We start from the raw sequence: 27,723 nt of genomic DNA, 5'->3' as shown, positions 1-27,723 counted from the left end.
TTTACCATCTGCCTGAATTCAATGAGAACCTGCATCTGAATGGCCATGATGGCAGCCCCTGGCCTTACAGTAAGGCAGACTAAAATTCAAAGGGACCACAGAAATAGGTGTATTGATCATTATCATGGGGTTTTACAGGGGGAGAAAGCAAAAAAGTGGGAATTTACAGCCAAGTATTGGGATGGGGTGTAAGTCAATAGAATGTGTCTATGAAGAAATATTAAGGATAAGATCAGATTCTGGCTAAACTGATGAAACAAGATTCCTGTTGAAAGTAGGTCAGGTGAGCAAACACTACCTTGGGAGGCAATGGAAGATGAGGAATTTGATCAGATATTGGAAGTGATCAGACTAAAGGTGAGGAATTCTGGCTAAAGTGACTTAGCAGGATTCTTGACAAAACTGAACATTGGCCTGACCAGGCAGTGGCGCAGTGCATAGAGCGTTGGACTGGGAGGCGGAGGACCCAGGTTTGAGACCCTGAGGTATCAAGCTTGAGCGCAGGCTTATCTGTTTTGAGTAAAGCTCACCAGCTTGGACCCAAGGTCGCTGGCTCGAGCAAGGGGTTACTCAGTCTGCTGAAGGCCCGTGGTCAAGACACATATGAGAAAGCAATCAATGAACAACTAAGGTGTTGCAACGCGCAATAAAAAACTAATGATTGATGCTTCTCGTCTCTCTGCTCCTGTCCATCTGTCCCTGTCTATCCCTCTCTCTGTCTCTGTAAAACAAACAAACAAACAAACAAGCAAAAAAACCTGAACATTGCAGAGTATTATGAACACATAAACCCAAATATCAAACACTAATGAGAGTTCAGAGGAGCTTGAGTTTAGTCAAGGAGAAAATCTTTGTCTCATGTCACATATTGTCTCAATTTTGACCAATTTTCCCTTTAGTATTTCAGTTTTTAACTTTATTTGTTAAAATTTAACAAGGACTTGTTTGATATACAGGAAGAATTAGAGAACTAATATATTTCTTAGAAATTCAGTCATTTTATATATTTAAGCATAATAGTAATTATTTTTACTTCACTGTATCCAAATAATCATAAGCTGTTCACAGACTTCTGTTTTGTGGCATGTTCACCTATTCAAAAATTACTTATTTTAACAATAGTAATTTGATGACATGCTTTGTCAAAGACTACTTGTCTGTTGTTATCTACTAATTCATATACAAGAACTTCAACATGATTTTGTTACCTTACCAAAGAAACATCATTCAACTTCTTCCAGGTGTCAAAGTTTTTATCCATACAGTTAAAAAATAAATAAATGGGAGCAAAAGGCTGCAGAGTAGAAACACATCTCTCACAAATTCCCCCAAATACTTAATTCTCCTCTGCAGAGACAACCAATATTATTTATCTATTGTGGATCTGTAAGATGCACTTCAGCTTGACCTGTGCTGATGCAGTGAATACAGCATCCACCTGGAACGCTGAGGTCACTGGTTCAAAACCTTGAGCTTGTGGGCTTGCCTGGTCAGGGCACATAATAGAAGCGACTATGAGTTGATGCTTCTGGCTCCTCCTCCCTTTCACTCTCTCTCTCTAAAATAAATAAAATATTTAAGAATAAAGATATATTTTATGCATAACATGAAAATTCTGATCTAGCTGTTTAACTTTTATCACCTAGGAATATTTTCTTCTTCTAAGGGCGTGGTTCTGTTGTGTTCTGGCTTGCATAGATTCTGATAAGAATTCTGCTATAATTTTTATCTTCATTCCTGTCAATATGTTTTTCACTCTGCCTGCAAGATGTTTCCCTTTATCTTTGTTTTTGTTTGTTGGCAGTTTATGTGTCTAGGTATTTATTCTTCATATTATTGTAATTTATCACTCAGAGTTTTATGACTGTCTTAAACCTGTGATTCATTGTCTTTCATTAATTTTGAGAAATTTTTGACCATTAGTTCCTTATATTGGTCTTCTTTTTCATCTTTCTTTCTCTGACTGTGAGTCCAATGATATGTGTATTAAAAATTTATATATTGTCTCACAGATTTTGGATGTTCTGAGGTGGTATTTGTTATTTTTTGTTTGTTTGTTATTTTCAAATATTTTCCTCATATTTAAGTTGAATAATATCTATTGGTCTGTCTTCAAGGATATTGACTTTTTCCTCAGCTATGTCCAGTCTATTGATAAGTCCATTAGATATAAATAGATGCTTTATATCTAAGTGTTTTTATTTCTAGATTCTCAGTCTTTTTAAAATTTTTTATCTCTCTATTAATATTATCTATATTTTCATGCACTATCCATGTTTATTCATAATTATTTTAAAGTCCAAGATAGCTTAAATAACTGTGTCATGTCTGGATCTGGTTCTGCTGATGATTTTTCCTCTTGAGGATGTTTTTTCCCTTGTTGTTGGGATATATTGAAATTTTTCATTAAACAATGGCCATTGAATATGGAAAAGTGGAAACTGAGGGTAACTAGAATTCATTTCTAGAAATGAGCAGACCTCTTCTTTGTCTAGCTCATGACACAGAGTATTGAGGCAAGCTAGTTGGTAGTCAAACTGGATTAGTTTTTGTTGCCTTCAACGCGCACAGATGGCTGTCTTGCGCTCCGTGTGGGACCTGGGTGCCACAGAGTTGTTCTCAGGTTCCTGCTCTATCTTTGAATTTCAGCAGTCTCAACTTATCCCACAGAACGGTGTCCTTCTCTGTGCTCTCATTTCTCCCCAGAAGTATTCTGCTGTTTCCTGTAACTCACCACAGTATTCTGTTGGGTATTCCCATTGCCCTGGTTCAGTCTTTGTCTTAAACAATATTATTAGCCTGGACCTAGAAGATTGAGCTTTCTAGGCTTCTTACCCTTCCCTTCCATGGAGGATCTCTGTGTTGAACCTGTGTGGGCTGTGGCTGCGACAGAGTTCCTTACTTTGCATCTACTAGTAGTTGACATCTATGTATAAGTGCGGGACACTGGGTTCCAGGCAATTTCCTGCACCTTCACTACAGTATTTTCCTACACTTTATCCTCAGTGTCAATCTCTTTTTGCCTGTGACAAGGGGTGGGATGTTTTGTTCTCTTCCCTTTTCAAGCAAGATAGATTTCATTTAATTCCACCCCCAAAATGAGTAGACTGTACTCACTGTACTCGTTTTCCTGTGGCTTCCCACGAGAGATGCCGAGGATTCCGCACCGTGAGTCACCAAGGCGAAGAGCTCCTAGCTTGTGAGTGTGGAGGCCCTTGGTGTTTGGGTTCACAGACAGGTTCATTATACAGGTTTTCTTGAGAGTGATTTTCTTGCAGGTTTACACATTCCACACAAAAGCCAAACTCCTAAGGAAAAGCCAAACACACTTTTGAATTACTTTTACCTATTTTGTTTCTGTATGAATTTTAAAATCACTTCTAGGTTCTCTTTGAAAAAGAATTCTACTAATATTTCTATTGTGATATAATCAAGGAACAAGTTATGAGTAACAGTATTTTATGATGCTGAGTTTTTCAGGGACAAATGATAAGATATGACATATTTGATCAAATCATTTTGCATCTCTCAAAATTTAACATTTTATTTTTTAAAAACTCAAATATATATTTTCTATATTTTATCTTAAATTATTAGCTTTTTATATAGCAAATATTATAACCATCCTGAATTATCTTAAATTGTCATTAGTTTTTACTTAATTTTCTTAAGTAAATAGCAAATTATTGTATGTGAAATGTTACTTTATATTCTCAATTTTTCTTGTGACACTGCTCGTGCCTAATATCATTTGTTAGTACCTCCAGAAAAATGTTAAATAATATTGCAAGTAGTGAAATTCTTTGATTGCTACATCTATTGTTTCTTCATTTTAATAGCCTACCAATAGGTAGGACTGTTACATAATATTTTTAAAATATCCATCTTAACTCTCTCATTAAGAGCCTTTATCATTAATGGATATTATATTTTATCAAATGTTTTCTCTGCATTTAAGGAGTTGGAAGATAGTTTAATACTTGAGGTCTATTAATAATATACCATGTTAATAACTCATAATAAAGCACTGCTCTTAGTTTCCTGGGTTAAAATACACTTGTTCATGACCTTGGTCATAATCCAAGTAAAACTAGTCTAAATAAATTTTTTTTAATGAAAATTTTGTGAACATGCAGTATTAATTTTAGTGCCTTTCCTTCTGTTATAATGCCTTTGGAAAATGTTAAACATTGGGATTACTTGTGTTTTAAGTTTATATGTCTTTTTTACAACAGATAAATAAAATATAGACTTTCTCCTCCTGTCTCACACAGTCTTCTTTCTAATTTTTTTCTTAAGGCATTCGCTAAAATTTCCAAAAGGTTGAATGATAATGCTAATAATAAGTCTCTTTGTTAGTCTTTATTTTATGGAAATAACTCTAGAATTATTCAAATGAATTTGATACAGACTGTGAATCTACGTATTTCTTCTCATATTAAGAGTTTTATTTTGTTTCTAGAGAGTAAAGGATTTAATTTTACTTACATTGAAGAATGGATGGTCAATTATTTTCAAATTAATTTTTAACACACATGAAGATATTTTATGGTTTTTCTTTTTGTTTGTTGTATGTTCAGTTATACTATTAGATATCTATATAATAAATCATTTCTGTGTTTGGAATAAAGATAGCTCTTATTCCTTTAATATATTTCCCAATTTTTTAAGACAAGATATAGCTGGGCATGGAACATTGCATTAAAAAAGAAAAACTCATGACAGACAGATGGTTGGTTAATAAATCTCATACAACCCTGGCGGGACAGCTGGGTTGGTTGCAGCATCTTCCCGAAGAACAGAGGTTTCCGGTTCGATCCCTGGTCAGGACACACACAGGAACAGTTCGATGTTCTTTTCTGTCTCTCTCTCTCTCCCTGCCTTCCTCTAAAATAATAGTAGTTATTTATTCTCTTTTTTCCATAAGAAAAGAATCTTTCCATATTCTCATGTTTTTAGAAAAAGAACCGAAATAGCAATACTATTCACTTACAAGGTATATCTATGAAGTTTCAAAATACTGAAAAGAAGAAAATGAGATAAAACCTCCTCTTTGTGAAACCTTCACTTCTGCTCCCCACCTTGTGCCCTGAGACTAGGGTAATGGCTCCATCTTTATCCCACCCCTTCCACCTGCTCCATATCACCGTGTACCTCTAAGGACTCAAACGCAGCTAGTTGAACACATTTGTATAAGGAACTCAAGATGAATTATTTAAACACTCTCCTACAAGATGGTAAAATTGAGGTGTTTAAGGTAGATATTATTAGTGTCCCATATGGCACCTGACATAAAATAAGTACTAATTAAACATTAAAAAAAAAAAACCCAGAAGGGCCTGACCAGGCGGTGGTGCAGTGAACAGAGCGTCAGACTGAGACGAGGAGGGCCCAGGTTCAGAACCCCAAGGTCGCCAGCTTGAGTGAGGGCTCATCTGGTTTGAGCAAAGCTCACCAGCTTGAGCCCAAGGTCATTGCCTTGAGCAAAGGGTCACGCGATCTGCTGTAGCCCCCCCCCCATTTTTTAACATGGATTTTATGCATACAGCAAACAACTTAAAGCTTTCAAAAGCCACCTACAATAAATAATATTCCTGCAAAATAGCACGATTCTTGTATTTGTTTTAACTAACATACAGTCAAATATAAAATGTTAAGAGAAAAAGAAAATATAGCAGAAATCTCAGGGGGAATTGGCAATCACCTTAAGGGGAGTTTTTCTCATTGTTCACTCATTTTCTTTGTGCAAATTAAGTGAACATAGATATCTGTGATTTGACAGATAGCTGATGGAAAGAAACCTTTCTCTTCCTTTCTTTCTTTATTTTTTTTTTTGTCTATTTGGTTTTCACAATATGACTTTATCATTCTCTCTAAAATAATTAAATCTACTCTTAAATCTCAGGTAAGAATTGCTTTTCATCATGGAACCTGGGCTTAAGATAGGGACTAGGGGCTACCAGTCTCAATTTAATGTCAAAAGCTGCATCTTGAAAACCCTGTATTAAGTTCCCGTCCAGGATCTCTTACCAAAGCCTCAATTAGCCAAGCTGAACATTAGGTGACCCGGCGCCCCGGCAGTTGCCACAACTCTCCATCCCAGCAATCCTGACCGATATCTCACCTCCAGGACCCTCTGACGTGCTACCAGTTAGTCATCTCTCCATCACTTCTTTCAACATTCTGTTCCTTAATCGTTAGTTACCACCTCCTTCATTGTTTAACTGCCACAGGTAACAAGTCTTCGCCCTGTGGTGGGAAATACCACCGAACTCCATCCTATGTAGCATAAGGCTTCTCTTCCTTTCATGTCTGATGCCATTTTGGACTCAGCCCATCTGTTCGCAGATGTATAAATAAATTTCTTATAAAACACATAAGCTCTTATACATCTCTAATTTGGCGACCTAACAACCAGCAACTCAGAAGTTACTTCTGGCTGAGAAGGCTAATTTGTTAAAAACTCTTTTCTCTTAAAAAATATTGTTTTGCTTTTGGATTATTCCATGCAATATCACTAATTTCCTATTGTTTTAATTCCTGATTTTGCAAGAACAGGAAAAACTGCCTTCCTCAAGCCATCTCTCCCCTTACGGCATTTCTCCTCGCTATGTCATATGTGCTCACCCCCTTCAGTTGCCGCACAGGGGCTCCCAGCAGAACTTCCTGTGTGTAACGTGTGTGTATCTGCAGATCTGCTGCCATGTGCCTTTGCGATTCGCCTGCTTCCTTTCCTTTGAGCTCTAATTTCTAAATGAGAGGTATATATAGCTTGCGCAGTTGCCTTGAGTTTGGGAGAATGTCAGCTGCTCAGCAGCTTTGAGCAAATGTCACATTCTTCCAGATAGAAGAGTTTATTTATTCTTAAGTTCACCATGTAGTTATCCTTCTTAGTTGAAACTTTGTCTTATAAATTTAGGAATGGCTTTTTGGCAAAGCTCTGTAATATATGTGAAATGTATCATAGGTCAGTGTCTGCACATAGTAAGTACTCAATAAATGTTAGAGATGAGGAGGGTGATGTTGATGACTTTGAGAAAATATTATATTTATCTACTCAGAGTCCAATTATTTACTTAAATAACAGTTAAAGTCAATAATATTGTAATAACTATGTATGGTGCCAGGTGGGTACTTGAATTATCAGGGGAACACTATGTAAATTATATAATTGTTCAACCACTATGCTGTACACTTGAAACTAGTATAAAATAGCATTCAATGTCAACTTTAATTGAAAAATAAAAAATTTTTTAAAAAGTTAAAAAGTCATAACATTGATGTTGTCATTTTATGTTTCTTTCCTCAGTGATACAGTGTGGAAATTTGGAATCAATTTCTTCATTCTGATATATACACTTGTATATTTATAGAATACGCATATACACATATATGACCTTTTAAGTAATAGTATCTACAAAATGTGGTACCGAACCCCTTTGAAAACTAACCCTCCTTTCACCATCATATTCTCCTGCTGTGCAATGGGCAGAATTACATAAGGACCCTCCTGATATTTTACGTCATTGTTTCCTGGCACTGGCGACAAGAATACCATTAGCCACAGTGGGGTTCCAAGAAACAGAAAATAATATGTCTGATTTTTAAATATGAACAATGTTCTAATTAAAACAAAGTTTTATAGAGGAATAATTACCTCATCAGAATGCAGCATATAAAAAATAAATCATACAACAGAACTATACCATTAAAACAAAGATACAGCAATTTGTACATGAATAGTCAGAATGCTAAATTACATTAACAGTTATAGAAAATTCAAACTATAAAGTTATAGAATATTCAAGCTTAGCTGTCTAACATACTCATTTCATAGACTGAGAAACTAACTCACAGAGGGTTTGTGGCTTGGACCATAAAGTAGGTAGGTGCACCTGTGAAATGAGTTACCCTGACTCCTAACCTAGTCCTGTTTTTTTCTGTACTCTTACCACCCTTAAAATGTTTTAAATATAAGTGTATACATATTGTACTTTTATTACATTAAATGTTAAAAGAAAAGATTACCTGACTCCATGAATTATCAGCTGCGTGCGCTTGGCCAAATTTCTTAACTTCTCTTTGCATCAATTACCTTATCTGTGAAACAGATGTTAACAGCAATAAATCTACACTTGAGGGAAAATTATCACATATATATTATATATACTAGTACATATATACTATATATAAGGTCTACCGGAAAGTTCTGTCCGTTTCTATCACAACAAGTTTCGACACGTAAGCATATGTTTATTTGGCGCATGTGTGCCTCTCTATTTTTATCACTTAATGTATACATACTGACATAGCAAATTAACTAAAACAAAGTTGATTTGCGTTAGTCTTATGTGTGAAGTGATAGTGTACCCATGGCTACTGATAAAGTTCATTTATGCCACTGTAATTTTTACGAAGTTCAACAAGGAAGAAATGCTACAGAAGCATATCTGTCACATCCACCATATTCCTTGGACTTAGCACCCTCCGACTATCACTTGTTTTTGTCCTTACAAAATTTTTTGAAGGGCAAAAAATTAAAAAAGGAAGAAGATATCAAACAAGCACTGGTTCAATTTTTCGCATCAAAAGATAAAACATTTTTCAAAAATGGAATATACAAATTGCCCTCATGCTGGCAAGAAATCATTAATAATAATGGCAATTATATTATTTAATAAAGTTTATTGACGGTAAGAAAAATTTGTATTTTGTTTTATTCCAAAAATGGACAGAATTTTCCGGCAGACCTTATATATTATATACTATATGTATTTATATACTATATATATACTAGTGCATATATTACATACTGTATATATTACATATGATATGTATATATTGTATACTAGATATATTATATACTAGATATACACAAAGTATGCATGGCATATATTAAGTACTAAATAAATATCAGGTATTATTATTGTCATGATAAAACTCTAAAGAAATATGAATTCACACATGTCATTCACTATTGGCTCCCTTCTCCCACCTAGTTCTCTTGAGTGGACAGAGGTTCCTAATTTACCACTGGCATAAAAGGGAAGGCACAGCCTGGCAGGAAAAAGCAGGGCCCCACTGCCCAAAGTACAGGGAATTGGGAATAGAGTATGAGTGACCCCCTTCACACTTGTACCCTCACTATTCTCTAGCCCAGTGGTTCTCAACCTGTGGGTTGCGACCCCGGCGGGGGTTGAACAACCAAAACACAGGGGTTGCCTAAAGCCATCGGAAATATATATTTTATTTAAAAATGTATTGTATAATAAATATGTATTTTCCGATGGCTTTAAGCGACCCCTGTGTTTTGGTTGTTCAACCCCTGCTGGGGTCGCCGCAACCCACAGGTTGAGAACCGCTGTCCTAGCCTAATCTCCTTTGATCAAGTGGGCAAATCAAGACTCCTAGAATAATTTCTGCTAGCCTGGAAACGTCAACTTCCGTAGATGGATTTTTCCATGGGGGATTGTTGTTCCCACTGATCACAATGCTCAGTGGACAACCATCAGCATGTCTCTTAGGGCATTTGAGACTGTTCTAATGTGGCCATCACGTCCAGATCCCCAGAATTTCCTGCTAGCTAACTGAACACACTCCATGTCACACCCTCCACATAAAAATAATGCAGTTCTGCATTTTAACAATGGAGTTTTTGTAAATTATAGAAAAATTTTCACAACACTGTCATAAATTTTTATACTGTTATAAACCTTATGCAAATATTATTTGATAATAATACTATAATTAATACAATGCTCCTAGCTAATATTGCTTCCTTCTTAAATTTTAGAAAATATTTGGGAACCATCAGTTGTATGGCCAGTGTTTCTCTAAAAAATTTCTCCATGAAATTTTGAATTCTGCCCAACAGGTTATCAATAAAGGGGATAGGCAGATGTTGAGGAGGATATGTGTCCTTCTGAGAAGCATTTGCCTCTGCTAAGAACTTTACAGTCTCTTGGCAACGGGAGGCTGCTCTGCTCTAGCGAGGAGGATACCTGCCCCTGACCACCAGAGGGTCCAGGAGACTGGGGGCAGGGAGGGTTGGTCAAGATTCTCAAGCTCGTCCACCCAATGTCTACATCTCATGTCTCAGGGTCACACACTTCTATTAGGACCCTGACTGTGGGCTAAGGTAATTGTAAGATTACGCATGTTCATATTTTTAACACAGTCTGTTCTCTGACTACAGGGAATAAAGGTGACCTTTAGTGGTACACCTTGAAATTAAGAGTTAAAAATACATATAACCTCTTTTTTAAAAAATTTTTTCCAAGGCTTCTGCAGTGTGAGTCAACACTTTCATAAAGGGCCAGATAACACATATTTTGGATTCATAAGCTGTGTGGTATCTTTTGTCATTGCTCAACCTTGCCTGTAGCACACACATAAGCAGTGATAAACAACACGCCAACAAATGATTGTGGCTTTGTTCCCGTAAACTTGACTTACAAGAACAGGTGGGCTGCCCAAAGGTCATGTTTTGCAACCCCTTCTCTGAAGCAACTATCAAAAGCTCTTCAACTGTCCACATTTTAATTGCTCTTTTTCTCATTCTGTTTAAGTGCCACTGTGTCCAGGTACACCTGCACCTGGTCCCACACTCCCAATTCATCCAACTGCAAGAGTCTTTGTTATTATAATGCCACTGCCTGCCTTGGGCTAGCCTTATGGTTGTTGAATCAACCAGCAGTTCCGGCTAAAGCACCCCTTGAAACTCACTGTTTTAGACTCAGTTGAGCCCAGAAAGCAGAACCGGAGAAAAGGGCTGGTGTGGAAGCAGCCGTGAGTGGGGAGGAAGGGCAAGAAGCAGGTAAGCGAGTTTAGGAAAAAGAAGGGACTGGCAAGAATAAGACAGAAAAGGGGGGAGTCAAAGGTATATTATCAAGCTGTTAATTGTTAGGGACAGTGGAGCTTGATTTATCTGGATCCTCTCTAAAGAGACATTTATAATGGGCTTCTACCTTATCCCCTCAAGGGACAGAAGAGAAGCCACTTCCCATTGGCTACCATTCTGGTCAAAGGCTGCCACAGGGCTGTTGATCAATTCTACTGAGTCTCCCAGTGGCATCTGCAAAACTGCTATTTCGAAGATTCAAAGAGCCCCAGGTGAGTGCAGCTGAGATGAATGTCATCAGGTCACACCTGCCCAAAAGCATTTAGCGCAGCACCAGCTGGGGTCTATGAAAGGAGCATGCAAGGTCACAGAAAGGTGTCCATCACAGGGTTCAGGACTGTCTGCCTGGGGTAAATTGATTTATAGACTGATCGGGTTCTAAAAATAATGCACGGCATGGTAAAACGGCAAATATCTACATAAAACCCAGCAACTTTGACCTTGAGGCAATTCCTATCAGACCTCATTAATTGATAGCTTTGGAACTTTGTTTTGCATACCTTTTTCCAGTCTGTTGCCCTGGACTTTTGAAACTATTGTTCTCAGTTCTTCTTTTTCTGCTTTTTATCCTATATCCTCCATGATTTTTGACTTCCCTATATTTTTCTACATTATCACACCACAAATAGCCTTAACACACCAAAAATTCTCTGTTTTTTTGTACCACTTAACCACTAAAATGATCTTTTAAATGGGAAAAACCAACCTGCTTTATTCATTAAAAACAAACAAACAAACAACAAACCAGTGCTTGTCACATGCTCATCTGTGCTATGTTCTATGGCAATGAAACAAAACCTTGTAAGAATTCAGCACCTGCATTCTCCCTGATCCCTTTGACATTCCTTTGCCAGTGTGAGTCAAATAAGTTTGCAAATATGATATTTATGTTTGCTCCCTTATAGTTTGCATTGGGTTTGGGGGACAGGCTGTAAGCAGGCAGGATCCTTATAGCCTAAGGCTTAGTTTTAAAACTAAGCGTTTCCCCACACCCTTGACTGTTGCATGGTGGGGGGTGGTGCACTCTCATGAGGAATCCCATTATGCCTCAGATAAGTGACTTTGTATCAGACTTCCTTGTATGTATATTGGATTAAAGGTTTTGATTTCTATACTATAAAATGGGGCAGAGGAGCCCATGCTGGAGGAGAGCAGAGAAAGGCCACGTGGAGGAGAGGAGATGCAGCCAAGATGGTGGAGTGCTGAAGAAGAAGCTAGTTTGTGCACAGTTTGTGCAGAGAGAAGGAGATGGGAAACAGAGGTGAATAAGGTGAGGTACAAACCTTTGATCCTAGAAAAACTCAGATAAGTCAGTAGCTTTGGGAGCCCTGAATGGAAAGGGAAGAGTTTTCTCACTGTGTGTATTTCTTGCCCACTGGGTGCAAGCTAGGATTAAAGCTAATGGCCCACCAGTTCTTGGCTTCGTTGTTTCATTACCGTCTGTCCAAATCAAATGCAAACCTGCACGGGCCAGGCGACTGTGATGGTGGCCGTGGCTATTGGCTTTACAGCCGCCACTTTCAAAGTCCCCCAAAGTTCCATCCGGCCAATGACAATTCTATGCCAGTCATATCTCTAATACTTGTAACAACTCTTCAAGGCAAGGATTGCTGTTATCTCTTTTTCATACATGAGGAGGCTGAGACTCAGGGACCATCCACCCAGACCCCACAGAGGAAGGTGTGGCCATGTTAGAATGCAGATTTCCAACATGGATTTGCCCCCCAGCTCCAGTCCACTCAGTGCAGGAGAAGGGCTTCCCACACTTGGACATGGTGCTGCTTTTGAAGGACTTCCAACTCTAATGCTCTCAATAGCCTACTGCTTAGACTGCCTAGGTCTCAGCTTCCCAATATGCATGAATAGCCTACCATCACCTGGTTACAGGTGTGCGAGAGCGTGTTCTTCGGTACTCGGGGTGGCCTGGGCACTGCTGGGACCAGGAAGCTCCTTAGGTGAGTGTTTCCAGCAGCATCTTTAACTGCTGACCCCAGTAGGCTGAGCAAGTAGTTTCCATGGGTATAACAGAGGAGGAAAGGGGAAAAATGTCTGGAAACCAAACTAAGAAGTAAGGCTGTTCAGATGTCTGGAAAAGAACGTGTGTGAAGCAGAGGAGAGTAAATCTCTTAAGAAGTCCAAAGATGAGCAGAAAGAGTTATGCTAGGGAATGTGGAAATGAATGGGGTCACATCTGAGTGTGTCTGTCAACATGAAATTTGAAGGACAAATGGAATGGGATAAAATAGGGCTGTAAAGGAGAGACTGAATGAAAGGAGGTTTCAAATGTTAGTTAGATATGAGAAAGTGGAAGAGCTTAGGAAAGAGAAAAACTGCTCGTTGAGATACCTGAAGTTGCTGTTAGGAAGAACAGCCCACCACTTTGAAGAGACTCAAATGCCAGTGACTCTGAGCTAGTCATTCTAATTGCCCTAGTGGATTGCCAATGAACAGCAAAATTTCCTAATTCAGTCACCGGTTAAAAATAAGATGCACAGTCCTAAATCCCTGTAGGGAGAAAGCTAAAAATCATAAAATATTGCTCCTTATCATTGTCAATAGTCTCTTCCAAAGTATCTACACAACTGACTTCCAGCCTCTGTTCAAACAGTTATGTTGAGGGTGAAGGAGACAACTTCTATCTCAATTACAGAACTGATAAATTGCAAGCTGGGTGCTGGGGAGAAAAATCTTGTTTAAAATGTCTTATTCTGCAGTATCATGCGCCCCCTGCTGACTAAAATTATCTGCTTCCACACTTCTAATTCCAGAATTTATTGAGCTAGGGATAATGTTAATATTGTCTCATTTTAAGAAATAAAACTTCCCCAGAAGATGATTTTAAATTCACTTGACATTTGGAGTTCACTTGTATTAGGAGCAGCCTAACATTTATATAAGTTACTTGCTCTTATGAGTAATTTTAAATTTTATCTTTTGTCACCACCTGGTGGTAGAACATTTTCTTTTTTTTCTTCTTTTTTTTTTTTTTGCACCTCTTTTTTGTTTGGGAAATCTCTAAACAAAAAAATGAGTTAACTTTAGCACTGATAGTCAAGCACTGATGTGCACTAAGCAAACAGTAGGCATTTAAAGATCAGTTTAACAAAGGAGGTTTTAATTTGATTTAGTGGATTGCAAAGTCTACTATCTTTTTATTTGAATTGCAAAAAGTTCTCAAATAAGACTAATGAAAGTGATACACATTATCTTATCAGAATTATTTTTCTTCTTTTAATTTTAACTGATTTTTTGCTTTAAGCCAGCAAAACTACATGATTAAAAAGTAGCAGCATTTTATTTTAAGACTGTAAATACACTTAGAGTTATGATATTTAAAAGATATTTTCTGTGACACAATCAAGTGAGAGGAAGTTTGATACAATTTTGGTAAATACGATTGAAAAAGTACAACCACCTTTGCCAATTCCTGACTTGGACCGTTGTAGACCACCATTTGTTGTAGACCGTCGCCACCTGGTGGACGGGAAAAAAAGGTACAAAAGGCTGTGAATCTCTTAAGGTGGAATTGTTATTGCCAGAAAGTTCCTGTTTAGAATTTAAATTAAGTGTAATCAATGGAAACAACACTGACAACATGCTTAACCTACCAAACAATTTGATATTTAAAATGCCAAAGAGGCATTGGATTAAAAATGATGATTTAGAATCATTTCGAAGCCCCCAATGTGGCTTCATTTAAGGAAAGCCCTCTTTGAGGCACAATCCACCATCTGTCAAACAAGGGAAGTAGATTGCACAGTTACAATTTTCTTCCTTCTTGCAAATGTGTGATTTTGGGTCATTCCAATTTGTAGTCCAAATGCAATTTACATTAATTTTTCTGTTTTCAATATTTGTTCTTTTTCTGGGTATATAACCTGCTTAAAATGAATGTTTTGTATCTATTTTCTCATTTGTGACCAAATGAAATATCCACTTGTTCAATCTTACGTTTAGACCATATGTTCCCCAAAGGAGCACTAAACAGCTTTCTCATTTCTAACTGGTAAATCCTATGGTACAGAAATATGAATAAATAACATTAGATGTTTATCAAATATGTATATTAATCATTTCTGTAGATAGTATTTTCACTGAAACAATGCTAATAGCTCATGAATATTACCAGATTCTCTCATTTCATGGCTACTTTTTGAATACTTAATTTGGTGTAAACTTCTTAAGAAATATGAATAGAGTATTGTGTCTGTAAATATAAGTGAAACATATACAAACATAGATAAAATTAATACTTTCTTGTTTTTTATACTTTAAAATACTCAAAACATTCTCATTTCTCTGTTAACAGAGGACAAAAATACTTTTAAAAGATCAAACTGTTCGTTTTAAGAATATTATTGTCAAATGCATATTTTAACTTTGGTTAGCTCTTCTCTACAAATAATGAAACTAGTTAAGGTCTATAAACTAGAACACATCAAAATTCATGTTTGTATAAGCATATGTGTATTCTGCACAAAGAAAGCCAGAACTACGGCAGGGCTCCTGACACCCTGGGATCTTTTGGATGCCCGTTCAAATCAAAGAGCAAACATTTTATAAGGGGGACAGTGTGAGACTTACTAAGAAGGACTCGATATTACATGTCTTTTTTACTAGTGCCATGTACACACTCTACTTCTGTTGGTCTTGTTTTCACAGTAAAATATACAAGTTATGTGCATATATTTACGTAATATCACAAATGCCCAAAGAGCACTGGCCTTTAAAAATATACAGTATATTTAATGTTCTTTGAGTATGGAGCTTTTCAAGCTTAGTAATTGGCAATTCTTACATCCATGCTTCTGCTGAAGCGATTAGAAAAGAATCATTTCCCAGAACTACAGGTGCACGACAGATTGGAGTCATTATGCAAAAGAACAGAAATCTGGATGGAAACCCAGTGAATAAAAAAGTCATGTTCCTGGCCATCCTTTTGCCTTTAGCTCTCTGGGGTTTGTTTTTTTTCTTCCCTCAGCTCTATTTGGATATGCAACATAAATATGCAAAAACTATAATGGATTTAAAATAAGCCATTAAAGATTAGAAATCTCTGCCTGAGTTAAACAAATTTCCAATATTGGAAAAGCTGCTGAGCTTTCTCTTAGGGACTTAACGGTGGAAAGGCTCAGATGTTCTCGCTCTTATAAGACCAAGAAAAGAATGCATTAGGGGCAGGAATTGAATAAAAGTCAAGTTTGCACTTATATACAATATATTTAAAACCTAAAGTTTATGTAGGGGAGGTGACAGTTTGGAATATATTACATGAGTTTTTAGAAAATGACACATTTTCTTGCTGGTCTTCTGAATTTCCCACTGTACCACAATTCAAGGGACTCACATTTATCTTAGTCCTCTGTTAAGTCTCTCAGCCCCTGGGTCATCTCAAGTATCTAAAATCTCCATTTCAAATCCATTCTGAGGCCCCAACTGCTGGTCCCCTTATATTGTTTGCAGAACTCTCCTCTAAGTAAGAGGTTTGAAGATTTATTGATGACTTCGCCACCTTGCTTTTGTAATTCTTATACATGTAATGACTTTTCCTCAAAGTTCTCCCGAGTATCTAACCTTTCTTCTAGCTAGAAAGAACAAATGAAATAAAATCATTTTTTAAAAATGGAATATTTAAAAACTTCTGTAACAAAGGGGGAAATGTAAAACAATCCCTGGAAACAAAACCGACAAATGGGGACTTCGGGAAATGACTCTTGCGCAGCAAAGAGGAGTAAAAATCTCATCCGTCAAAGAACAGTTAGGCAGCCGCTAGACCATGGGAAAATCCTGGGGCGGCTCATGGGTGTGTGTCAATATCAGGTTCAATGGAAAGGGGTGAGAGAGGGCTGTAAGAGACTGGGTAAAGGAGGTAGGCAGAAAGTGTCACAACGCTAGGTGGTGTGAGAAAGGAAGACCAAGAAAAGAAAAAGTAACTGAGATACCGTGAGCTGCTGTAAAAATATATGTAATTTCTGGGTTGATCATTAAGCACTTATGAGCACCTTAGTGAAAAAGAAAATTACATTTAAGAAAGCATGCATTCCTTAATGTGTAGGGACGAGTGGTGGTTGTTAAAAGCTTTCTAAAGTGAAGCGTTTGTTTTGCTTCTCTGTGCCATTCTTTCTCATTTGAACTTTTCTAAACAGTGTATTGGGATGGTGGTGGGGGGCGGAAATTGGGTTTTATTGTTCAAGTAGACAATGTAGAACTCTCAGAGAAAAAGGCTAAGTTGGAAAGTATTCTGAAAGCAAAAACTGGAAGAGGGGCGTATTGGAGCACTGCAGGGACGCCTCTAGCTGGGACAGAACAAAGTTGGAAAGACCAGCGTAGGCGTGAGGAAAGGGCCGAGAAGAAATTTTGTGGAAATGGGGGAAGGGGGCGGTGGACCAGAGACCCGCGAAGGCCAGGAAGTGGCGTGCGCGAGTGCGAGGGACTCGGGTCTTCCCCGGGATACGGCGGCCATTCTAACCATTGTCCCCGTGGTTTTCCGTCTGTGAAAGCATTATGAAACATTTCCTTCCTCTGCGTCACTGGGCCCCTCCCTCTTTTTCGATGGAAAAGCTGCTGAGCTTTCTCTTAGGGACTTAACGGTGGAAAGGCTCAGATGTTCTCGCTCTTATAACAAGGACGCAGCCTTGGCCAATCCTGATGGGCGGGGGAGGGGGGAGGTTCCAGAAAGGAAACCGATTTGCTCATGTCCCCACTGCACACTTTCTAGCCCCAGCGATCCCTCTGGCCCCTGAGTGGAAAAGCGGGGTTCTCTGACGTTTCGGCCAGCCTGGCCCACGTCCTGCAGCCGCTATGGGGTTGAAGAATGCAAGGGGGGCTGGGCGGGAGCTGATCACTTCTTGGATGCAGAAGAGAGAGCGTAATTCTCTATCTAGGCTCTAGGGAACTGAACCGCTTTCCCCATCGCCTATTCTGGAAGTGTGAACCTGGGTTCCCACAGAGAAGACTCAAAGGTGGCGGAAGGGGGAGATGATGTTGGAAGGGGTATGGGTGAAGGTCAATACACACGCATTTTAAAGTCCAGAGCCTGGGAAATGTCTCCCGGCCATCTCTCCTAGCATGCTTTCTAGGGGAGGCGCTGGGCCAATCAAGCTTTCCCCGAGAAATGTTGAAGCGAAGAGAGAGCACGCTGCAGCAGGCCGGCCCGTAGCAGGCTAGGGAAATGGAGAGAAGGGATGAGATATCTTTCTAGAGAAGGCTGGAGAGTAAGGAGGTCCGAAGTCAGGGGTGGTGAGAGAAGGAGGTGGTGCAGGACCAGTTCCTGGACAGGGAAATCCTGGACAGGGAAATCCTGGAGATAAAACTTAGCTTTCCTCCCCGATCGTCCCTTCTGGGAACTGCAGCCTAACACGCGAACTGCGCTCCTGCACTAGAAGGGTAGCGGGAAGGGAGGATAGTCCGGAAAGCTGGCAAGGGGGAAGGTGCGGTGGGTGTGAGTACCTTTGCCCAAAGCGGCCCAGAGGTACAAAGTGCTGGTCACAGCGCTCCTTGTGCGTCTTCCGCCCCCAAACTGACGAGTCCGTGGCGCCGAGCCAGCACAGAGGTTCTCCTCCCCCGCCCGGAGGCCGCGGCGCTGGGGGCGGTGTCTTCAGGGTGGAAAGGCGGCCAAGAGGGAGGAGAAAGGGGGGAGGGGGCTAGAAGACAGATTCTGGCTAGCTATAAAAGCGCGGTCCTGAGTGCCCTGTTCTTGCACTCGCTGGAAAGCCGCTCCAAGCTATGGGCAGTTTCTAAGCCAGGTCGCGCAGAAGGGCCGAGAGGACAGAGCCCTGCGTAAAGCGAGCAGCACCCAGGTCAAAGCGGAGGCCGAAGAGGGGCTCTAGGCACCGATCTTAGAGCGGCCCGGTGTCCCTTGCCCTGGAAGCCTCCGGGCGCTTCTTGTCCCCGCAGCAGCCACCCGGCCAGCTCCTGTTGCGCGGTGCCTCTAGCTCCGTGCTCGGAAGAGAAACTTCCCGTTCGCAGGCAGAACTGCAGCGCCTTCTCCCATGTGACTTCACGAGCCCTGTCTGAGGCCGGCTCTACGCGAACTTTCAAAGAATAATAGTAACTGTTAACTTGAACCAACCAGAGCGAGGTCAGCGAGGCTCTGCGCTCCCGAACCAAACAATAGCTTCCTCGCTCGGTGCGCTGTGAGGCGCCGTGCCTCCAGGGGCTCGGGTGCAGCTAGCTGTCCCCGCGTGGTTCCGAAGGCACACCGCAGGCGGCGACATGGGGAAGGCGGAGCTGGCGCGGCGGTCTTGGAGCCCGCAACAGGCATGCCCGCTATTGCTGCTTGCGGCGGCCGCAGCGCTGCTGGTCACGCCGGGCGCGCACGGGCGCCCCGCGGAGGAGGACGAGGAGCTGGTGCTGCCGGCGGTGGAGAACGTCCCGGGACACAGAAACACATACCTCCGCCTGGACGCCTTCGGCGGGCAGCTGAGCCTGGAGTTGCAACCGGACCGCGGCTTCCTGGCGCCCAGCTTCACGCTCCAGACCGTGGGGCGCAGACCGGAGTCCGACGCTCGGAATTCCGACCCCGTCGGCGACCTGGCGCACTGCTTTTATTCTGGCACGGTGAACGGCGACCCCGGCTCCGCCGCGGCACTCAGCCTCTGCGAGGGCGTGCGCGGAGCCTTCTATCTCCAGGACACTGAGTACTTCATCCAACCAGCGCCTGCCGCCGCCACGGTGCGCCTCACCCCCGCTGCGGTCGGGGAGGAGCAGCCGGCGCGGCCCCAGTTCCATCTCCTGCGGCGGAGGCGGCGGGGGGGAGACGGCGCCAAGTGCGGGGTTATGGACGACCAGACTCAGTTCGCGAGGGGCGCGGGGCCAGAGAGCGAGGACACCCAGACACTGGGACAGCGGAGGGACCCAGTGCCGCAGCGCGCGGGGCAGCCAACAGGTATCAGTCCCAGAAGAATTACACTTTTCTCTCTATTCATCTCCTTTTCTCCACTTCCGCTGTGCGATGCGACTTAAGAGTAAGACTCCTGTTTGCAGATAGGACGGAGACCTGGTGTGGAGGATGTGGCGTTAAGTCCTGCTAGAATAATGAATGATCAAAAAAGAACAGACAAATCAATGATTTTCTGCTGACCAAGGCGAAGCGTTTGGACTAGGAAGGGAAAGTTGGTAATCCAACTCATTCCACTTTAGTCGATATGTGAACGTGTGCAACTTCTTTCATTCTTTTAATTTTGTTTTACGATCATGCATGTGTTCTTTGGTTACGTTGCAACTTTGCTGTAGTTTTGTAACCGCTGCCTGTGCGCGCACCGTGTGCGCAAAGGAGGGCGGATGGAGAGCAGATGAGCAATGCTGACCTCGGAATGTGCAGCCCGCGAGATTGCACGGCTGTGCTACGATCTCTCGTCAATTGGCCCCTGTTCCCTTCTCCATTTAGAAGGCCGACCCCGACCGGGTCGGGGCAGCGAGGGCTTTCAGCAGAAACTGCTTGGGAGGTCTTTGCCCAGCTTGCCCCGCCTCCCCGCGCCTCCCACCCGGCCTTCCAGTTTGCGCTCCCTCTCGCGGCCATAACTCTGCTTTCTGTGTTAGTCACCACTGACCCCACTACGACTTCCCCTGACTCTGTGTGTGCAATACTTACTGTCCAGTTCTTTTCATTCTCTCACTTTAGTGTCTTTATTCCTCTTTAATTTGTTCACGTACTTTGTTTTAGAATTCTCCACTTTCTCCTGTACTTTCTGTCGAAACAGTTACGTAGTTACAGCCCAGTTCCCTGGGGGCTGAACCTCAGAAGTCCAAGGGCTTTTTTCTAAATAATCAAATGCGGTACGTGGTCCGAGGCGGGAGTTTATTTCCCTGGGGCAGTGGCGTGGGGCAATAGGCTGCACGGCAGAGTGGGTGGTCTTTGTGCCTGGATTTGGCAGCAGCAGTGTACCCCAGGGAGCCCTGGAATGAGATTTCAGAGCAGTGCAGACTGAGATTCCTTGAGGCCCAGCCCCTTGGCTGAGGCCCCAGCCCTGCCCTGAGCCTTCCACGTGGAGCCTGATGATCTCATTCAGGATTTGAGTCCTGGCCTGTGAAAGAGTGACTCAGGGCCTCTCTGCCTGCTGCCCTTGCTCCAAATTTTACTACAGCTGGGCAGAATGATGTGCATAATGCTCTGTTCTTTTTTCTTTTTCTTTTTTTAAATTTATTTATTTATTTATTTATTTAGACAGTTAAATTTAGCAGGGTGACATTGGTCAATCAGAGTACGTAGATTTAGAGAAAACATCTCCATCCACATCATTAGACAGTCGATTATGCTGTATACCCATCACCCAATATAATGCCTGTTTTAATGGTAGGGTTTCAAAAAGGGACAGAAAACGTCCTGCTCACCAAAAGAATTACTAAGTAAATAAAAAATAAAACATTTTTAAAAGCTTGACCTCTCAGAGGAACACATGGCCCTTTTATTTAAAGGAGAAAACTTTAAAATAACATTTTCAGAGAAAGAAGATGCAAATATGTTTGTTATTGTTGTTCCGGGTGTATTTTTGTTTTATTTGATTTGACTGGTTAGGCTTTCCTTATATACTTTGTGAAGGTGACTATTCTTGGCTAGCCTGTTCCTGAGCAAACTATCTTTCTTGTTTCTTTACAGGAAGTGGAAGCATAAGAAAGAAGCGATTTGTGTCCAGCCCCCGTTATGTGGAAACCATGCTTGTGGCCGACCAGTCAATGGCAGAGTTCCACGGCAGTGGCCTGAAGAATTACCTTCTCACCTTGTTCTCAGTGGCAGCCAGATTGTACAAACACCCCAGCATTCGGAATTCGGTTAGCCTGGTGGTTGTGAAGATCCTGGTCATCTATGAGGAACAGAAAGGGCCAGAAGTGACTTCCAACGCTGCCCTCACTCTCCGTAACTTCTGCAACTGGCAGAAGCAGCACAACCCACCCAGTGACCGAGATACCGAGCACTATGACACAGCAATTCTTTTCACCAGACAGGTGAGAGAAAGACAGTCCCAATCACATAGGAGCCTCTTGGGAGTCTGATTTGTAATAAATATCTGTAAGGCACTTCACCAGTTTTGGCACTTACATTTTTTAAATTGGCTAGTATGGTCAATCTTCTTTAATATCTCAAGGTTCACAGTCCTGTTTTAATAGCATTAGGACAGATCTTGATTGACGTCACACAAAGTACAGTACTCCTAAAAGAACAACTCAACAATACTGAATGTACATGCTCTAAAACATATGTGATGATAACTGCCTGCCCACAAGGATCCCAGAATGCATACTATGTTCCTAGTAATAAGGATATACTTACCTTTGCTCTTTATAGGACCTGTGTGGGACCCAGACCTGTGATACTCTTGGGATGGCCGATGTTGGAACTATATGTGATCCCAGCAGGAGCTGCTCCGTCATAGAAGATGATGGCTTACAAGCTGCCTTCACCACAGCCCATGAATTAGGTAACTCTGTCCTAGAGTAAGAGTTAAGCCCAATTTGTGAATTCAGATAGTTCAACAATATATTAATTTGAGAGAGAGTGTCTCCAAGTTCTGTTGTTCTTTTAGGTGCCAGGGCTTCTTCGAAATTGCAGAAAATATTTTTTCAACTACTCTAAACAAGATCATCTTTATTAAAATACAAATAAAATAGCTGGAGCTGTGGAAGTTTGGAACTTTTACCTGTTTGTTTATACTCTGTGAAAAGTAGACATTGTTTCCAAAATACATGGTCTTCAAAAAAATTTTTTTTTCTCCTTTAAAAGTATCATTTTGAGAAAAATCCCCATTAGGGAATAAAATGCTACAAATTGACCTATCTGTTAATGTGGGTTTCTTCTTTAAGGCCACGTGTTTAACATGCCACATGATGATGCCAAGCAGTGTGCCAGCTTGAATGGTGTCAACCAGGATTCCCACATGATGGCATCAATGCTTTCCAACTTGGACCGCAGCCAGCCCTGGTCTGCCTGCAGTGCCTGCATGATTACCTCATTTCTGGATAACGGTCATGGTGAGACACGCCAGCTGCTCTCTAGATGGATGCCAGCCTTCCATATGGAGAGTGCTAATTAAACGAGTTCCTTTCCTTTTCTTTTCTTTATATTTTCCCTCCTTCCAAATTACTTTCCCTGCCAAGAGTGTACAGTTCTTAGATCTTCATTCCAACCAAAGATAGTGCTTCTGGCCAAGTCACTCACGATATACATTAATTTGAATATTGAGCAGAACAATAATTTCCTGTTATTGTTAATGCAGAAATAACCCATGGGGAATATCTTAATTTAAATCTCTCTGGCATCTTCCCCCAAAGTGTGACAGCTTTCCAATCACATTATTACAAATTATCTCTTATAATAAATATTTTTCTTTTACTAGATATGTAATACTGGTCGGTCTTTTTCTTTGCAGGAGAATGTTTGACGGACAAGCCCCAGAGCCCCATACAGCTCCCTTCTGATCTTCCTGGAACTTTGTATGATGCCAACCGGCAGTGCCAGTTTACGTTTGGAGAGGAGTCCAAACACTGCCCAGATGCTGCCAGCACATGCACAACCCTCTGGTGCACGGGCACCTCTGGCGGGTTGCTGGTGTGCCAAACCAAACACTTCCCTTGGGCAGACGGAACCAGCTGTGGAGAAGGGAAATGGTGTGTCAATGGCAAGTGTGTGAACAAGACCGACAAGAAGCACTTTGATGTGAGTTTTCTACTCATGCATGCACGCCTTTATAATTCAGAATTGAACACAGTGATGCCCAAAATGTCTGACATCATATTAAACACCCTTATTTCTGTTCTCAGGCAGGGCACAGATAGACTATTTTTATCATTGATTCTTTGTCTCATATTATTCTCTTTTATTTCCTAAGGTCTCTGTAGAGAAATCTAATGGTGATGACTTGTGTTCTCATTTAGAGTCCTGTCCATGGAAGCTGGGGGCCATGGGGGCCCTGGGGAGACTGCTCAAGAACTTGTGGTGGAGGCGTTCAGTATACAATGAGGGAATGCGACAACCCGGTTCCAAAGAATGGAGGGAAGTACTGTGAAGGCAAGCGCGTGCGATACAGATCCTGTAACATCGAGGACTGTCCAGATAATAACGGTGAGGAGCAGTGAGTGGAAAAGATGTCTCTGTACCTGCCAAGAGGCCGTTAAGGGCTGGAAGCAGATAATGTCATCATATCCTTCTCCTTCCAGGAAAAACCTTTAGAGAGGAACAATGTGAGGCACACAACGAGTTCTCCAAAGCTTCTTTCGGGAGTGGGCCCGCAGTGGAGTGGATACCCAAGTATGCTGGAGTGTCCCCAAAGGACAGGTGCAAGCTCATCTGCCAGGCCAAAGGCATTGGCTACTTCTTTGTCCTGCAGCCCAAGGTAGTAACTTTGCCACTTAATTCTTGTCTAACACCCAGGGTCTTGGCTTGTCACTTTTCATGCAACTTACGATATGCCTTTTTTTAATTTGTATATTAACACGTTCAATGCAAAATTAGAATTCATTTCCTCTGGATAGCTCAGCAGCTTCCAGATTTAAGTTTGGTGTTGTTTTCAGTTGTGAATGAAGCCTGAATCCAGCACTTAATGATTCTTGCACTTAAACGATTCTTACTACTCTTAAAAACCAGAGCCCTGTACTACTGGTTAGATAAATTATGTATTAACATGGCATCTACCTAGTGCTTTTGAAAAAAAGCTTAGGCAGGGTCCAAAGTACCTGTTACTGGGTGAATAGCAGTGGCATGTGTAAACAGACTTATTAAAATGGAAGTCTGAGCTTTGATACCTTTTGTGTGTAAGGACGTATATTGAACTAGAAGAAGCATCGTTTCGTTGTTTGACTGAGGGGATAAACCTGGTCGAGTTAGAAACTAGCATTGAATTTGGTTGAGTTTTCCAATCTGTCATTATCACTATAGGCTGTAAAAATATTCCCCAGTTATAGATTGAGCATTTAGCAAGTGATTTATTCAACACCTACAATTGCCCGGTATTTTTCTGGGCACTGAGGATACAGCAGTAAAATAATTAACAGTGACTTCTGCTTTCATTGACCTTAGCGAGAAGTGAAAGAGATCAATAAACAAATAAAAAAATGTGTAACTTTTTTGCATATCTATATGCATTGCGGGGGAAAAAAAGACAGGGAAGGCTAGTATATGACACGTATAGAGTACTGTCTTATCACAATGGTCAGGGAACCAGAGGTGTAACGTTGACGGGAAGACTTTTATAGTTATAGCTTCATGTCTTCCCTGGTTACTGTGTGACACCAGGTTTGTGTTCCTCCTTTCTCAGGTGGTTGATGGTACTCCATGTAGCCCAGATTCCACCTCTGTCTGCGTGCAAGGACAGTGTGTAAAAGCTGGTTGTGATCGCATTATAGACTCCAAAAAGAAATTTGATAAATGTGGTATTTGTGGAGGAAATGGATCTACGTGCAAGAAAGTCTCGGGATCTGTTGCCAGTTCAAAGTAAGTTTTAAAATGCCATCCTCCCAAAGAGCGCGTCATTTAGATGTAACTTCTTATAGGTTTGGTAAAAATTTTACCCTTACGTAATTCCCGTGATTTCCATTAAGCTGTATAATTAGCTAGTGAATAAGCAATCTAATCTTTACCTCTGTTTCTCTTGCCTGTAGACCTGGATATCATGATATTATCACAATTCCAACTGGAGCCACCAACATTGAAGTGAAACATCGGAATCAGAGGGGATCCAGAAATACTGGAAGCTTTCTTGCCATTAAAGCTGCCGACGGCACGTACATCCTGAATGGTGACTTCACTTTGTCCACGTTAGAGCAAGACATTACATACAAGGGTACTGCCCTGAGGTACAGTGGCTCCTCCGCGGCGCTGGAGAGAATTCGCAGCTTCAGCCCTCTCAAAGAGCCCCTGACTATCCAGGTCCTGACGGTGGGCAATGCCCTAAGGCCTAAAATCAAATACACCTATTTCGTGAAGAAGAAGAAGGAACCTTTCAATGCCATTCCTACATTCTCAGAGTGGGTCATTGAAGAGTGGGGCGAATGTTCCAAGTCCTGTGGGCTGGGTTGGCAGAGAAGACTGGTGGAGTGTCGAGACCTCGACGGGCAGCCTGCTTCCGAGTGTGCCAAGGAAGTGAAGCCAGCCAGCACCAGACCTTGTGCAGACCTGCCCTGTCCCCACTGGCAGCTGGGGGATTGGTCGCCGTGCTCCAAGACTTGTGGGAAGGGTTACAAAAAGAGAACCTTGCAGTGTCTGTCCCACGATGGGGGGGTGCTGGCTCATGAGAGCTGTGACCCTTTGAAGAAACCTAAACATTTCATAGACTTTTGCACGATGGCAGAATGCAGTTAGGCAGGGTTAGTGTGGAGGGAAGGATGAAGTGAGGAAGAGCTGAGGCACTGAAATCAAGAAGGCAGAAAGGATCCAGGACACCCTGCTGGTGATGTTACAGTCCCTGTTCCCTGGTACCGATTCAACACTTTGTATCGTGAGGGTTGGGAAATACAAAGCAGGAGAAACGAGATTCTTAGTTTAAGGTGTGGCTCACTTTAAAACCTCATTGACAGTGGAGGGAGAATGGAATACAAAAGGAGCTTTGACCAGCACGGTTTAGGGTTGTGATGGTTTCAGAGAATGTTTATGTCACCTTCTCTACCGAAGGTTGAGAATTCAAGAGTGGCCACCATGGAGAAAAATATATATTTAGTGGTGTCCAGTGACTCCCAACATTACCTTTCTGTGCCATTCCTGTGTCTTCTTGAATTTGTTTGGACAAAGAAACCATTCCACGTGTTTGTAAAAATGCCTTAAGTCTCCAAGGGGAAAACAGCAGCAGTGTTCTGGGTGCTGGTAACAACTAGAGGAGACGCCCGAGCTCTGTACCTCCTACCTTTCTTCCTTGTGTGGGCCTGTGTTAGGAATGCCGATGTGAGAAACAGTAGGGAGTCTGAAGAAAGTTAGCAAGATCACACGAAGATGCTGTAATGCTAGAGCAAGAATAGGGTGAGCAGAATCAGATCCCCAGTGTTTGGGGACACTGAGATCATTTGTCTCGTGGTGGGGAGGCTACTGAGGGGTCGCAGGTCCATCCCCAGCAGCTGATCCAACAGTCATATCCTGGTGAATGTCTGTTCAGCTCTTCTACTATGAAAGAGAATGACTTTTTCCATATGTATATAGTAAAATCTGTTACTATGAATTGTATGTACTTTATAAGTATTGGTTTGTGTGTTCCTTCTAAGAAGGACTGTAGTATGTAATAAATGCCTATAATAACATATTTATTTTTATACATTTCTTTTTAATGATAAAACTCTTTTAAGTTATATCGTGATTATAAAAGGGCATATAAAAATAGAGTATTTATACAATATATGTTACTAGAAATAATAAAAGAACACTTTTTCGAATATGTGTGTATATTTTTTTAAGTGGGAATTTATTTCTAGGAAGGAAATCTGAGACACAAATACTGCATTTGAAGAACAAATATTTTCTTAAATTCTTTGGCAATAAGATTTCATCCTAAAGAAATGTATTTTATGTATCCTGGATTATGTGATTGTTACAAAGAAAAGGAGTTATGGTATCTTTGGTGATAGATAGGTTTGTTACTAATGTAAAATATTTACAAGTGGTTGACAGACTTTTTCTGTAAAGAGACAGATAACAAATATGTTCAGCTTTGTGGCTCATACCATCTCTGTTACAACTACTCAAATGTGCTGTTGTAGCATAAAAACAGCCATCAGCAATACATAAATGAATGGGCATGGTAGTGTTCTAATAAAACTATTTACAAAAACAGATAGTGGGCCAGATTTGTTCTTTGGATGTAGTTTGCTGACCTGATGTATACCACAGGTGGGATTCTCAAAATATT

The 27,723-nt window shown here is 41.2% G+C and overlaps 1 protein-coding gene and 1 long non-coding RNA gene across 2 annotated transcripts; one reads left to right on the top strand and one right to left on the bottom strand.

The window, feature by feature from the left end:
- Positions 1 to 3,123: 3,123 nt before the first annotated feature.
- Positions 3,124 to 18,487, bottom strand: LOC136395351 (uncharacterized). Its single transcript, XR_010749317.1, has 3 exons — positions 18,350 to 18,487; positions 8,029 to 8,100; positions 3,124 to 3,308 (listed from the first exon to the last, which is right to left on the bottom strand). It is a non-coding gene; the product is annotated as an uncharacterized lncRNA (long non-coding RNA).
- A 115-nt stretch (positions 18,488 to 18,602) lies between these two features.
- ADAMTS1 (ADAM metallopeptidase with thrombospondin type 1 motif 1) lies at positions 18,603 to 27,398 on the top strand. The gene is made up of 9 exons (XM_066369942.1): positions 18,603 to 19,787; positions 21,498 to 21,844; positions 22,185 to 22,317; positions 22,700 to 22,867; positions 23,266 to 23,552; positions 23,771 to 23,957; positions 24,053 to 24,228; positions 25,150 to 25,325; positions 25,493 to 27,398. The coding sequence occupies exons 1-9, from the start codon at positions 19,115 to 19,117 to the stop codon at positions 26,190 to 26,192; spliced, it is 2,847 nt and encodes a 948-aa protein (XP_066226039.1). The 5' UTR covers positions 18,603 to 19,114; the 3' UTR covers positions 26,193 to 27,398.
- Positions 27,399 to 27,723: the final 325 nt, after the last annotated feature.

The sequence above is a fragment of the Saccopteryx leptura genome, chromosome 2, assembly GCF_036850995.1.
Source record: "Saccopteryx leptura isolate mSacLep1 chromosome 2, mSacLep1_pri_phased_curated, whole genome shotgun sequence".
NCBI classification, from domain to species: Eukaryota; Metazoa; Chordata; class Mammalia; order Chiroptera; family Emballonuridae; genus Saccopteryx; species Saccopteryx leptura.
The sequence above is the reverse complement of the archived record's forward strand: the minus strand, read 5'-3'. Positions and strand labels throughout refer to the sequence as shown.

Coding starts and splice junctions, on each gene's coding strand:
- ADAMTS1 (XM_066369942.1), top strand. CDS start 19,115: ATGGGGAAGGCGGAGCTGGCGCGGCGGTCTTGGAGCCCGCAACAGGCA. Junction 22,318..22,699: donor CACCACAGCCCATGAATTAG/GTAACTCTGTCC, acceptor TTCTTCTTTAAG/GCCACGTGTTTAACATGCCA. Junction 22,868..23,265: donor ATTTCTGGATAACGGTCATG/GTGAGACACGCC, acceptor TTTTCTTTGCAG/GAGAATGTTTGACGGACAAG.